At 41.3% G+C, this 15,610-nt stretch overlaps 1 protein-coding gene across 1 annotated transcript; it reads right to left on the bottom strand.

The window, feature by feature from the left end:
• Positions 1–13,410: 13,410 nt before the first annotated feature.
• LOC132118643 (sodium/hydrogen exchanger 8-like) lies at positions 13,411–14,565 on the bottom strand. The gene is made up of 3 exons (XM_059528616.1): positions 14,552–14,565; positions 14,248–14,395; positions 13,411–14,169 (listed from the first exon to the last, which is right to left on the bottom strand). The coding sequence occupies exons 1-3, from the start codon at positions 14,563–14,565 to the stop codon at positions 14,056–14,058; spliced, it is 276 nt and encodes a 91-aa protein (XP_059384599.1). The 3' UTR covers positions 13,411–14,055.
• Positions 14,566–15,610: the final 1,045 nt, after the last annotated feature.

Below are 15,610 nucleotides of genomic sequence, written 5' to 3'. Positions count from 1 at the left end.
CAGAAAGACCTGTTAAAAAGACTCCAGTATGCCGAACAGCTACTAGAGAAAGCTAAGACAGACATCAGAGACAAGAATTCTGAAATCAGTGCTTTGGAAGACCACCTTGAAAGGTAGAGAACTGAAATGGACAATCTGACCCAACAACTAGACGATACCAATGATGAGCTCTACATCGTCAGAAAAGAACTTAAATATGCTTACGAGAAGAAACAAGAACAAAGGAAAGAGAAACATCTCTTAGCCTCATCACTGCTGAGCAGAGCAGAGTCCCACATCCAAGAACTGGCATATGATGAAAGGAGAGAAGGGCCACAACCCAAAACCTCACCTGCCTTCGCCACACAACCCTTTCCTGTCAACGAAAGAAAACCTCCTGTCCAAGCAGACCTTGGAGCTGCACATGGGATGACCATCAAAGACCTCTGCAAGCTGTCTAAAAACATCAGCAGGTTCAAGCGAACTCCAAAGAGGGCCACGAAATTCAGGCTTACCTGCAAGATATCGAATTTCATCTGGAAATGAGACCTCATATGACCAACAGAGACAGGTTATACATCCATGTCCAGTCACAAGGTACAAACTTTCTAGATCGACAGCCTAGTCATACAAAGTGTCTGTACATGGACTGTTGACTGCCTTGGAAACCAAACAAGGTCGAAAAGAGACTTCACAAGTTCCCTACAACCGACTCGACAAGTCTACTTTGGTGCACACAACAAACCTGACCTTGATGAGGATGTAAACTTCAAAAGCCTCTTTCTAAGAAATCTGCACCCTGGAATCAGCCACCATCTAGGCATCATGGCCTGTCCGCGGTCCATGACCATCCTACAGTTGCGTGACCTAACACAGAGGGCCTATAACAAGCAGAATCTGCGGGCGGCAGATCAGAATATGCTTTTAATATCCAAATCCGTTAAAGGATTTTTAGACTGCATTAATTAGGTAAACCGGAACCGGGAACACTTCCCATAACACCCTATGTACTTGCTACATCATTAGAAGAATGGCATCTACGCTAATATTTGTCTGTTTCTCTCTTATTCCGAGGTCACTGTAGCCACCAGATCCAGTTTGTATCCACATCAGAGGGTCACTGCAGTCACCCGGATCCAGTACGTATCCAGACCAGATGGTGGATCAGCACCTAGAAAGGACCTCTACTGCCCTGAAAGACAGCGGAGACCAGGACAACTAGAGCCCCAGATACAGATCCCCTGTAAATACCTTGTCTCAGAGGAGCACCAGGACAAGACCACAGGAAACAGATGATTCTTCTGCACAATCTGACTTTGCTGCAGCCTGGAATTGAACTACTGGTTTTGTCTGGTGAAAGGAGAACTGGCCCCCCAACTGAGCCTGGTTTCTCCCAAGGTTTTTTTCTCCATTCTGTCACCGATGGATAAATGCACAGACACTATTTAACTGAACAGAGATGACATCACTGAATTCAATTATGAACTGCCTTTAACTATCATTTTGCATTATTGACACACTGTTTTCCTAATGAATGTTGTTCAGTTGCTTTGACGCAATGTATTTTGTTTAAAGCGCTATATAAATAAAGGTGACTTGATTTGAATTTGTGAGAAAAACAAAATACAGTTATTCAATAAACTCTTCTCGCAGCCACAGATGTGGAGGAGCCTTCAATGAGTATCGTTCCTGGGAACATTGTTCAACTCAACCCAAATGAGAATGGTGGTTGCGACAGAACACACTCTGATCATGCAACATCCTGCGGCTTCCTTCAAGGCCAGAGCTTCTTGCCCCCTTAAGGTATTTCAATAGATGCTGGGCCTTATGGTCACACCTTTTCCAGTGCTACAGTTCGGCCTGCTTCGTATTCGTCCCCTTCAGTACTGGCTGAATCCATGGGTTCCAAGCCATGCAGGACGTCACAGACACCTGCTTGTCCTGCTAGACCAGGCCTGTGTAACAGCCCTGACCCCTTGAAAGAAAATTGGATGGAACAGGTTGACCTGGTAATGGTCTGCAGGAAAAAGGTGGTTTTGACAGATGCTTGGGGAACTCTGTGCGAAGGAAAACCGGCCACTGGTCTTCACATCAACTGCCACGAAATGCTGTCAGTATGTCAGGCCTGTCAAACCTTCCTACCAGACCTGAGGGGACATCATGTTCTGGTGTGCTCGGACAGCTTGACTGTGGTGTCCTACATAAATCGCCAGGAAGGGCTTTCCTCGAGGTGGAGCGCCACCTGGAATGGGCTCAGCTCAACCTGTACTCAATGAGAGCAGTGCACGTTCCAGGCAAACTGAACCAAGGAGTGGACATGTTGTCATGAAGCAAAGTCCCCTCAGAAAAGTGGATGCTTCATCCGCAGACGGTTCAAAATAATTGGGAGATCTTTGGCAAGGCATAAGTGGAACTCTCATTGCCCAATTTATAAATCCAAGGACACGGACATGGACACGTTGGCCCACGACTGGCCCAACCTCCTTCTCTATGCTTTCAACAGGTAACCAGACGAATCCGGGAACAAGAATGCAAGGTTCTCCCAGTGGCCCTGCTCTAGAGAAACCAGCATTGGTTTTCAGAGCTGTCGCAGCTGTTCATAGTATCCCTGTGGCCCATTCCACTGAGGTGGGATCTCCTCTCTCAGGCTCTGCATCTTTGGCCACTTGACGGGAGCCTGCAAGCCTTTCAGAGTGTGTTCTAAACACCATTTCTCAGACTAGAACTCTGTCTACAAGACAGCTCTATGCCCTTTAGTGGTCAGTATTCTCCTCCTGGTGCTTAACCCACGGTCAAACGAATGGGAGACTTACAGGCGCAGTCTGTGAGCCCTACCTGCCTGGAGTTCGGGCCTGGTGACTATTAGGTCATCCTGAAACCGAGGCATGTTTATATACCTAAGGTGCTCTCTTGTCCAATCAGGGCACAGGTCATTTCACTCTCTGCATTTCCCCCCTCAAAAGAGGGCCAGGAGTTGAATTTACTCTGCCCCATTTAGGCAGTTTGAACAGCTCTTTGTTTGCTTTGGTGGATGTGCTAAAGAGCATCCAGTCACAAAGCAGAGACTTTCTAAGTGGATAGTTGATGCTATTATGCTAGCCTACTCTACCTTGGGCTTGCAATGCCCCATTGGAATACGAGCCCATTCAACTAGAGGTGTCACCTCTTCTTGGGCATGGTCTAGCGGCGTGTCTATTGTAGAAATTTGTGTGGCGGCCAGTTGGGCCTCGCTGTCCACATTTGCTAGGTTTTATAACCTGGACATCCCTGCCTTGCAGGATAGAATTCTTTCTGCATAACTGGCATGTACCTGCTTATGCATTACCGCTATGAGCAGGAGTTTGGCTGTAACATGCTCAAATCAGAGGATTTATTCATGCGCTCTTGGCCCTCATGAGTGCCGGGGCTGTGCAAGTCTTCTGGAACAATCATTCAGGCCGGGCGTGACCTCTGTGAGCTTAGCCAGTTCGCCTTGGGAGGTGTTTACTATTCTTGACCCTTTGGGCTCTGAGGTGCCTAGGGCAAGGTCACACATTTAGTCATTCCTTTGCCATAGCATGGCGTGATTGTACTGGTTACCATAGCAGACGCAGTACAAGTATCGATAGGGAATGTACTCGGTTACACACGTAACCTCTATTCCCTGAGATATGGGAATGAGCAGAATCATACTATAGAGGGCATATATAATTACAGTTATATATCATCTTCTCAACCACAACAACTCACCCTGAAGATGAAATACGTTCTCATCTAGCTCTCATCCATTTTCATGCAATCAGATTATCCATCTTCTACATCACTGCTGTGTGTGTGGGGCTGCCATATCTGATTTGGGCTTTTTATTTTCTGCACCTTCAGAGAAAGACCAGAGGCTGGATCTCTCAGCCTTCATCCTCCTCCTCCTTCTCTGTGACCTTTTTTTCAGCTGCCCCTTTATCCATATATATTGTCAAAACTTTTTTCTTTACTTTTCCCCCTGGCCTTGACATAGTCATTGTGGACACTGGACATTTTTATCTGAAAATCTGTAGCCTTCACCTGCAACATCTGGTGGTTCTGGGGTGGGTTCTGACACTGAAATACCCACATATCTCAGCTTATATTTTCTCATCCCCATTACATCATAATCTCCATCACTGTATTTCTTTTTCCTTTAAGGCTGGTGACACACTGGCTGCATGGCGTGAGCGTGGCATTTCTGCTGCGTGTCAGTTGCGTGGCGGCTGCTTCGCGTTTTCTGTGTCTTTACACACCAGAACCATGCCAGACGCGGCGCTGGTGCGCTGCTGCTGCTGTAGGTGACATGGAGGGAGGCCGCCGACAGACCAGGATCTTGTCTTCATGACAACAATTTCAACTTTTTTTTTACACACCTACACCTTCATGTTAAGCATATATATAAAGCCTACTGATAAAGGACACCGTCAACAGTATTGATCCTCTGCTGAAGGATGAACAGCAGTCCCCTGCAACTATAGCAGCAAAGGGTGTTCCCATCTCCTTCTCATTCAATTTTGCCATCTTCATCTCCATTAACAAAACAGCAGCTCCCCTTTTTTTTCTTTTTTTACATAGCAGCGAGTTTTCTCTCCAGCTGGAGAAAACAGCAGTTCCTTCCTCGTTCTTCTCATTCTCCATCTCCTTCTCCATTCCTTCTCATTCGCCTCCTCATTCTTCTCATCCCCCATCTCCTTCTCCATTTCATTCTTCTCATCCTCCTCCTCATTCTTCTCATCCTCCATCTCCTTCTCCATTTCCTTCTTCTCATCCTCCTCCTCATTCTTCTCGTCATTCTTCTTATCCTCCTCCTCATCTCCTTCTCCATATCCTTCTCAGCCTCTTCCTCATTCTTATTATCCTCCTCATTCTTCTTATCCTCCTCCTCATTCTCCATTTGCTTCTCATTCTCCTCTTCATTCTTCATCTCCTTCTCTATCTCCTTTTCATCCTCCTCCTCATTCTTCTCCTCCTCCTCTTCATTCTCCTCTTTCCCTTGCGGTCAGTGTCTTATTTTATTATTATTAAATGTACGTAGTACGAAATATCCACTGGTTATAACCAACGCTTCTATATTTAACTGTAGATCAGCTATAGACCATTACTCTGCATCACAAGCCTGTCCAAAATCGGTTCATGAGGAGAAACAGACATGTCTAAATCACATACTTATCACTATAAAGTAAATAAAATGCAGAATTGTCAAATACGCAGACATTTCAGAACATTTCGTGAGCACATACTCCCCACTTAATACGGTGCCATATTTTTCAAGAATAAAGTTAACATGATCAAAAGTTTTTTTTTTTTTTTATGCTAATACAGAGGGGTATATATGCTTGATCGGTGTAGGATGATGACGTGACTCAATACAACAGCTGACTACATTAAAAGCTTTTACCGTTCTAACACAGATTTGGGGCCTTTATTGGAACTGAAATGTTGAATAAACCCCAAAACACACATGATCGTAGTTATGTGGTGAGTCTGGCCTATCATGAACAGCTGTGTTGTCATCAGCGCTCCAGCTGTCACTCTGGAGAAACTGCAGGCTGAATCAGCCGGCTGCTCTCGAACGCTATCGCGATACTTGATGCCACACGTGACGGTCATGTGCGTCGGCGCAATCTCAGTCGGACAATATTCTACCCGGTATGAAATGCTTCAGTCAGATTGCAATTGGTTTGCACAGTGCTGGTGAGGCGAACACGCCTGATGCTCAGCGAGTCAGCTGCCTAAGATCGGATGCAGCCAGTACTTCTCACTTCTCTAGTGATTCCCGATGGTTTCGGAGGATGGTTAGTCTTTGTCGCCCTCTGTTGTTCAGAGAAAGGTACACCTGGGTTCTTACGCCCTCGAGTAAATCCAAGCACTTCCAAAGACATTTAATTTCTAGCACTTTAGACTCGGTAAATTACCTTTTTTTTTTTTTTTTTTGCATAAATACTCTTAGTTAAGCACATGCACAGATACCCCATGGACACACTTACTTGTAAAACGTTGGGATTTTAAGGCACATTAGCAATTTCATTGTTCTAGACAAATCATCAAATTGCCACAGGCGGCACATTTGGACCGGTACAACGGTTTGTATGAATGTCCATACAATAATGATGTCCTTAAAATTTGTCACAATAACGATTAATGTTTGTGGGATAATGACACATCATGTTCATACATCCTTCGATATGTGATTTTTGTAGCATAAGAGATGGTTAATCCATTCGGGATTTAATTTACAGAACGTGCAATATATCCCTAATTGATGACTGACGATTCCACTGCATTTTGCGGACTATGCCACAAATTAATCCTTGTTTACATCGTTCCGCTGTTGTGATGATGATGTTCGAGAGAGTCCAGTCAAGTGACACATGATCTGACACAACTGTAGCATTCAACACCATGTGTGTGATTATAAAATGCCAATAATACCTACCCTGATGCTGGGGAACCCTGCATATGATTGTATGCATTGCAGTCTTAGAATGTAGTATAACTGAGCAGGGATAATATATTGTTTTGTTTTTTTTATAGGAGGGCTTGCGTTAATAGAGCACTCCACAGCCACAGGCGCAGACTCAAGTGGAGCTGGTTATAAAATGAACAATGGTTACCCATTCAGTAGAGAGGCAAATATTAACCCAATGCGCGCATTTCCAGGCACTTATTTAAATCCAAGCGCCTATATAATTAACCCTGAAAACACTGCATTAATTTCCAGCATTTTCGAGGATTCGAGCAGTCCTATATCTTGAAAGCAAAGACCTTATTAGTTTGTGGAGTGGGGCGGGATCTCCTACGAAAATAGGGGTAGCGAAGGGTGCTCTATAAACAACTGAAGATCAGCGAGCACCTGTAAAGCAGTACCCTTTTTTTTTTTAAATATACAGTACAGACCAAAAGTTTGGACACACCTTGTCATTCAAAGAGTTTTCTTTATTTTCATGACTATGAAAATTGTAGATTCACACTGAAGGCATCAAAACTATGAATTAACACATGTGGAATTATATATGGAATTATATACAGTACATAACAAAAAAGTGTGAAAAAACTGAAAATATGTAATATTCTAGGTTCTTCAAAGTAGCCACCTTCTGCTTTGATTACTGCTTTGCACACTCTTGCCATTCTCTTGATGAGCTTCAAGAGGTAGTCACCTGAAATGGTCTTCCAACAGTCTTAAAGGAGTTCTCTGTCTGCGGTCCAGCTCACCCCTAAACCATCTCGATTGGGTTCAGGTCCGGTGACTGTGGAGGCCAGGTCATCTGGCGCAGCACCCCATCACTCTCCTTCTTGGTCAAATAGCCCTTGATGCCTTCAGTGTGACTCTACAATTTTCATAGTCATGAAAATAAAGAAAACTCTTTGAATGAGAAGGTGTGTCCAAACTTTTGGTCTGTACTGTATATCAAATGGTCAGCTTTAATTTAGGCAACAGTATAAGCCCTTGTCGGATACGTTTTAGCATTTATACGAGCAAAGTTACGAACTGTACATGTAGTATTAAGCACTTGATCGTGTTTGAGCAACAACAGATCACTGATTAAACCCAGTGTGTTGGAGTAGTCAGATAAGTTTGATGAAAGCATCTCCCATAGATGAAATAAAATGAAAAAAAAATGCTTAGTTTCGTGAAGACGTCCAGAGATGAATTAATGTTGAAATTGGCAGTTGTTCATGGATGCTTGATTTTGTTGAATATATAGCGGGGAGCAGATCTCGTGTGAAGTTGTGAGTCGGTCATATTAGTACACTCTGACGATGAATCGCGTGCGAAGTATCTATATCAAGAGCTCGCTCATATCAATTCGGTCTGTTGCTTGGCAAACAACACGGCGAATTCATTTAAGTTCACAACTGAAATCTGGTGAGATACTCTGTGGGAATCCTGCAAAAACCTGATTTAATGCTTCCTATGGAGATAGATTCGCCGTCTGATAGTTCCTGAGTGAGCAATGGCTCTCGTGAGCAGTTTGAGCCTTTCGAGCCGTTGAGCATACTTACCGAGCAATAGTGCCACATATATATGTCCCGTGTCTAATAGGAGAGTGGTAGTGATTGGAGCGATTTTACAGCTGACCGCATCAGCTGTTTACAGCCTTGCTTCCGTGTCCTGACTGAACTAACAATGCGCTCGATTTGTGTACAAAATGACATATAAACATATTTTGCCCGGAAATGCTTCCAACACGCTTGCGTGTCGTGTGAAAAATAGGCGTCGGTTCTATTTCTAGCATGCACGCGTTTTCCAGAGACGCGCGTTTCATGCAGGCAGTCTGCAATCTCTAACCTGTTAACATGGGAGCCGAATTAACAACGGAGACGCTTACGCCACGCATCCAGTGTGTCACCAGCAGGGGCGTAGCACCAAATTTTGGGCCCTGGGTACAAACCATCTTGCTGGGCCCCCAATACCATAGTGATACCAATGGGTAAGGTATTGCATTTTTATCATAAAAACACTTAAAATGTAAACAAAATAGGCCACACTCTGATTAATATATTTTTGTTTTATTGTCGAAAGTACTACTTACTGAGATGACAAAAGGTCTAGCAGGTCCAAACCTGGACTAAATCAAATATACTGTAAAGCAGTTCTGAAAATGACCATACCAAATGAGAAAAACTTTGGTCTGAAACACAAACTAAATAATGTCAGTTTTTACTAAATGCCCATTGACGGGTCTTTGCATGCGCAAATTTGCTGATCAGGTCTTTAAAGTCCAGTTTTTTGGCCAACTGACTTTCTACAGAGAGTATGCCAAGGCTGTTCAGTCTATCCTGGGACATTGTTGATCTTAAATAGTTCTTTACAAGTTTAAGTTTACTGAAAGCACGTTCCCCTCCAGCAACAGTCACTGGTAGTGTACAAAAGATCCTCAAGCCAATGCAAACTTCTCCAAAAATGCTTTCTAGCTGCATTTTATATATGGCATTCAGCAGCTCCAGTGGTGAATGAGTATTTGGAAATGTGTCTCCATGAATTGCTTTTAAATGAAGCATTTCATTTTCAAATTCTGCTGTAAGGTCTTTGTTGTATTTTTTTTATTAGAGTTTGACACGAAATCTTCATCTGATCTTCTGTCATGTCAGTAATCTTGAGAAAAGCTGCAAATGTGTCACATACAGATGCTGTGGTCTGAAACCTTGCGGTCAAGTCACTTATAATAGAATCCAGTGCCACATAAAATATGTTATGTTTGAATGCTTGTTCTGCATTTTCTTCAGATGTATCCCCTTCTGTCTCGTCATCATACATCCTTTTTCTTCTCTTCTTTCTTTTATCTTCACCTTTGAACTGAGTTGGGATCTCCATTGTCTGAGCAACCAGTGTGGCCTCACCAAGCAGGCTGTCCCATTCATTGCGAAGTGCTTGCATTTACTCTTTTAAACTTGCGATGTTTGCAGCCTCCACATCCAGTGAAATATTTCCTGCTTGAAGAATAATATTTCGATTCTCAATGCACTGCAGAATCTTTACCCATACAGTGAGGAGAAGAACTGCATCAAACTTTGAAAAATAATCTTTAAGACCATTTGCCTCATATTTTGCCTCATTGGTCAGATTGCAGTTGGCAATTACACTGTCTAATGCTTCAATAATTGAAGGCAAATGAGTCGCCACAACTCGAACAGCCGCAATACGAGCACTCCAACGAGTCTCTGACAGACGATGAAGAGAGCAACCAGTTTTGTCTTTCAAAATTGCCCATCGTTCTGGACTGGCGCTGAAAAATGTGTACAGACAATTAATACATCCAAAAAAAGTTGAAACCTGAGGACAGGACTGCGCAGCATGTACTCCTACCAGATTGAGAGTGTGGGATGCACAAGGCCTGTATGTTTCAACTGGGTTTTGTTGTAAAATCTGAGCCTGAACACCTTTCACTTTGCCTGACATATTCGCACCATTGTCATACCCTTGCCCTCGACAGTCTTCCAATGGTACGCCGCTGTCTTTCAACATGTCTAGGATCATTTGTGAAATTTCCTTGCCTGACTTTTTATTAAAGTCTTTGAACTGGAGGAATCTTTCTGTCATCTCCCAAACACCACTGTTTTTGTCTTGATGCACATATCTTAGTAGTAGCACATTTTGCTCTGTGTGAGATATGTCAGGTGTAGAGTCACAGATCACTGAGTAATAAATTGCCTCTTCTCTTTCTGCAAGAATGCTGTTCAGAACTTTTTTGCCACATAGTTCAATGAACTCATTCTGTGTTTCAGGACTAAGGTAATGAGTTAGCCGTGATGCCTTCTTCTTTTCTCTTACTTTTTCAAGATGCTCATGTAAAATGGGGTCATAATGTGCTAACAACTCAAGAGTGCCGAGAAAATTTCCATTATGGACATTGTCTAGTTCCAGGGTTTTGCCTCTGAATGCAAGATTTCTTGAAGCCAAATGAATGGTCACATCCAAAAGCCTCTCCAATAATAATGTGTTCTTTTCAATTTCTGTCAGTATTTGTCGTTCAACGTGACTATCCACACCTCCTGCTGCCAATATGGAGTGCTGAAGACTTTTCCATTTTAAATAGCACTGCTTATGGGGGGCATGTGTCTCATGTTTTGGAAACTTTTCATACATTTTTTTCCATCTGACATTTGCTGTTTTAAGCCCATCTTTGCTATTTAGTGCACTTTTTGATGGTGTTTTCTGCTCATGAGAGAAGAGCAGACATGGGATGCAGTATAGAGCTTTTGCACTTTCACTATATATAAGCCAATCTCTTCTGATTTTCTCACGGCCATTTGCGGACTTTACATACTGAAGGTAAGTTGGGAATGGTTTGCCCCCCATATCTTTAGGTGTGATATTTCCAATACCAGGTTTTGCTCCACCTTCACTGGCTAGCATTTGATATAGTTTTCCTGTGCTTATCAGTAAGAGTTGTTGGCCATAATCCTGGGTCCTCTGACAATCCCTCTCCAGTATCCCTAAGTCTCTCATTCTCTTCTCTTTCCTCTTCAGCTCTGTCCTCCTGCTCCTGACTACCTTCATCACATTCTTCACTTTCCCTCTGATCACTTATATGAATATCAACCTCATCTTCTATTTCTGCCTCTGCTACAAGAGGAAATAAGCAAAATGGGTACATTGTTATTGTACACATTTAAACTTTAAACTGTAATTAGTAATTACACTTTAAAGTTTAAATGTGTACAATAACAATGTACTAATTTTGCTTATTTCCTCTTAACACTTAATTACTAATTACTAAGTGTTAAAAAGCTCACCTTGTCTCACTGTCACACTCACATCCACCTCACTGTCACTGCTTTCACCTAGCCATGATGAGGGGCCTGCTGCTGCAGGGTCTGACTCTGAAACTGAAATATATGTCTTCAAATGGTTGCTAAAATATCCTTTATTGTCACAATACCTTTTTTTTTAAAGTGTAGGCTAAGTACAAGATAATTGATGATTATTTGTCTGTTTAAAATAAATGCAGACTAGACTATAGAATCACAGGGTAAACTAACCGCCAAACTAGACATTCAGTCTTTGAATTATGTTTTAAAATAAGTCATTTTTCAATCATTAAGATGTGCATTATTATACTGAGAACAATCCTGTACTTAATGTAAGAGCGTGTGCGAGCTAATTTGCATAACAATGCGGTAAAATAGGCGCTAACAATCTGTGTTTTCGCGGGTGTTAGATTTTGACAATGGAGGGAAATATACAGTGTTTTCATGTAAACTTCTGACTCTGAGAGTGGGGAGAACTGCAGCAGAAGAGGAGACAAGCGTTTAGGCAGCTGCCTGGAGTGGCAGTGTGTTGAGCTCCGTCTGCTTCTCACTCCCTGTTATTTACGTAAGGGATAATGTATAACGTTAGATTACATTATCCTCCGCTTCGTGTCGGGGTCCTGTTCAGACTGTCGGGGTTGTTATTCGCTATAACGATCGCCTCTCTATACATTATCCCGCTTATTACATGGCTACCCACAAAATAAATAAATAATTTGCCACGAATTATTGATTTAAAAAGGACTTTATTGATTTAAAAACGATTGTATTGCTTCCGCCAAAGAAAATAGTCCGTTCCGCGTCCATAGCAACGCGCTGTTTTTCATGGCAACGGTCTGTTATACTTCGCAGCGGTCTGTTATCAAGAAATAACAGACCGCATTCTACATTGGAATTCAGCCAAGCCATGTAATAATCAGAAACATTGTTTGCTCACTATGAAGGGTGTGATACTATAAAGTATTGGTATATTATTCATAAATGCAAACATAAATGTATGCTATTCTACCAGGAGTAGATATTTATGTTAAAACAATGTCAATGCTTGATGATGCATTTGGAGCTCACCTCTCTTTTCAAAAAAATTTGTGAGCAACTGCTTGCCCTCATTTGCCCTTCTCTCTTTATTCTGCTTCTCTTTTCGTTTTTGAGCCCCTGATTTTCCTTTCTTAAGGAGAGACATGACTCTTCATGGCTCACTCCAGCTCCTGTCTCATCAACTGATTCAATCACCGCGGGTCCGCAGCAGAAGCACCTGACCTGCGGGTTGTACCATTTGCATTGATTCGAGAGGGGTGTGGGGGCCTGCACAGCATGAAAATGACTTTTTTATACCAAACCAGCGCCTAACTACAATTTTAGTTTTGCACAGGAACTTTTTTAGTTGTACATAAATGCTATACAAATGTTAGTGCATGTATATGTATGTATAGAAAACTGACTTCTAAGGGCCCCCCCCCGCCTCGGGCCCTGGGTACTCGGTACCCTTTACCCCCCCAGTCCGACGCCCCTGGTCACCAGCCTAACGTGTGCAAAATTATTGCTTTTCAGTGGCCTTACTGGTGAATCTCTCGGATTTGGCTCAGTTCTGGCTCCTGTGTGTTTATTGGTTGTCACAGGCATAACAGGCATGTGCAGGTACAATGTGTTCAGACCTCCCCTTTTCACATACAACTATTTTGGTACACAATGTCTCGCTGTTTGTTAAGTTTGACAGTGATTCAGAGCTTCTCCTGTGTGTGCTGGACTGCAGAGGGAATCTCAGCACTCAGACAAAACAGACACACATATAGCTCAATTATGAACAGAAAGCAGTCTGAACTGATTTGTCATTGGTTGCTTTAACTTGTATTTGCTTATTAATATTTTGTATTTTGTACTTATTAAATAAATTGGTTATACAGCTAAAACACCTTTATAAAACTATAATAATCTAAGCAATGACTTAATGATCACTTAAATGCAAATATATATTAAAACATTTGTTGAATCTGAGATCACTTGAATTTGCCTTTTTTTTTTTTTTTTTTACATTTTCAGCAATATTAAAAAATACCAACCCTTGTTCAAGAGTGGTGCTTAATGCAGCATTTTCTGAAAGACACACACATAAAATACATTCATAACCAAAAGTGTTTAAATGATCTATGAATACTAAAAACAGTGTTTAAGTTCATAATCCATCATTTATTCATGTTTTTTGCCACTTTCCCACTACAGCTTTGTGCATAACAACACATTAATTATGCACAGACAGAATTCCTTCATTCACAATTTCATTAGAATAAATTATAAACTCAAGTCTGCTACAAAATAGTGTCGAGAAACATTCTAAAATACTTTTTCTCCCATTTAAAAACACAACACAAATAAATATTTAATAAAAAGAAAAAAGGTCACGTTTGTTAAATTAATTCCAAACACAAACATTCATTGGTGTCATTTTCCTGTATGTGTGTGTGAGAAACAAAACCCTCCAGAAAAAGTAGCACAAGAATCACGTGTTACATTACGGTGTTTTATCCAATTAAAAAAATTGAGAAAGGTGTCCAATATTGCTGTTTATTTTTTTGCTTTGTGCGTCAGATTCTCTTCAGCCTTCCACTTTATTTTTTTTATCAGTGTTTTCTTCTAGGGCCTGATCACAACCAGAAACAACCCCAGGCTTTTTTACCACATACTCCTATTCTTTTCCTCATTTAGCTGTGAAGATCTCCAATCTTGGAGTTCTTTGCGAGTCCATCATAATGCAGTAGAGTCCGGATATTGGGCTCGTCTGGGTTCTAACTCAGTCACATCTCTCCTCATATGACTGTCTCAGAGCAGTTCTGCCTCATCGTCCTCATCCTCAGAGCCTGACGGACCCTGCCGCACCTCCTCATACCACTTATTAGTGAGGGTTTTCATCTGAATCCGCCCATGCAGCAGATCCTTAGAGAGGAAAAACTACAGATTTTTTTTTTCTACATTTAACTGGACTAATCTGCATAAAGGTTTGAGCAGTCTCACCTCTTGTGTGAGTCTACGGGTGAAGAAAGGGTTCAGATACTTGGCGTCAAGCCACAGGAAACCCTTCAGATCCTGCTTCTGAAAAATCTGAGCTTCATACTCTTCCTCTGTCAGCTCCGACAAATGTTCAGATTCAATGGCATTAACCCTGAGAGAACAGAGAGAGAGAGAGAGAGAGAGAGAGAGAGAGAGAGAGAGAGAAGGTCATGCATGTTTGCTCTGTTCCAAAACTTAGCTGCTATGCATCTTAATAAATAAGAGCTAGTGAATAAGAAGCCACTAATCTGAAATCTGCATATATTACCCCTCTGGATTCATGATCTCCACTACATTGGGCAGATTTATTAGTATTAGTATTTATTAAATTACATCATTATATTATACATTTAAAATATTTAAAATAAATCTAAATAAACAAATGGCATATACTGTGTTTATTTATTCAAAACCCTAAGCATTTACCCTTTCTTTCTGATTAATGATTCATGTTTTAGTGTTAATACCCAAAGTAGCACAATAGCTTTTATTCTGCATCTGTATAAGACTTATTCATGAAACATGAGCAGATTTCTGTGAAATTTTTTTTTTAATCATAAAAGTATTTATACTTTCAAAACATTAATACAAAAAAATGACAGCTGCTCTGAAACACACAAACCATTTGTAGTTTTTCAAGAGAACTGATGATACTGAATTTTGACAATATTTACCATAATCTTGAGTTTGTTTGCCCATATAAACAATGGAAACGTTGTGCTAACATTCACAGATGTTTTTAATAGAGTGATAACTCTTTTCTAGTTATCTTAGTGTTTTATTGTGATATGTTTATCAAAATAAACTGCTAAAAAATGCAGACCCTACTGGTATTTAATCATTATACTGTAGGTCTTCATCAATCATTACAAAACATTGCATCTGCTTGATCTGCAATTACATACGCAAGCATTGCATGAGTACCACTATGGAAAACAGAAAGTTTCTAACTTTACTTCTCCATTTTCAACTCATTCCCAAAAGTGGCACATCTCGCACAAAGGCTGCATTAACACTTGGCATTGATCATGCAGATCGGATCATCAGTCAAATAGAACACAACGTGTTTACACTTGGCTACATCAGCTTACTTTTCTATCTGGATAACCGAACGGATCTGTCTTTCCCTGACCTGCTCTTATCGCTCTGATCATGGTTGTCTCTCTCTATTAGTGCTATTGGATCTTAGTGCTGCGTTCGACACTATTGACCACAACATTCTTTTGCATAGACTAGAACACTTTGTTGGCATTAATGGAAGTGCATTAGCATGGTTTAAATCGTACTTATATGTCTGCCATCAATTCGTAGCAGTGAATGTAGAGGT

This window comes from Carassius carassius, chromosome 37, assembly GCF_963082965.1.
Source record: "Carassius carassius chromosome 37, fCarCar2.1, whole genome shotgun sequence".
Classification (NCBI taxonomy): Eukaryota; Metazoa; Chordata; class Actinopteri; order Cypriniformes; family Cyprinidae; genus Carassius; species Carassius carassius.
Note: the sequence above shows the minus strand (reverse complement) of the source record. Positions and strands in the feature narration are given on the sequence as shown.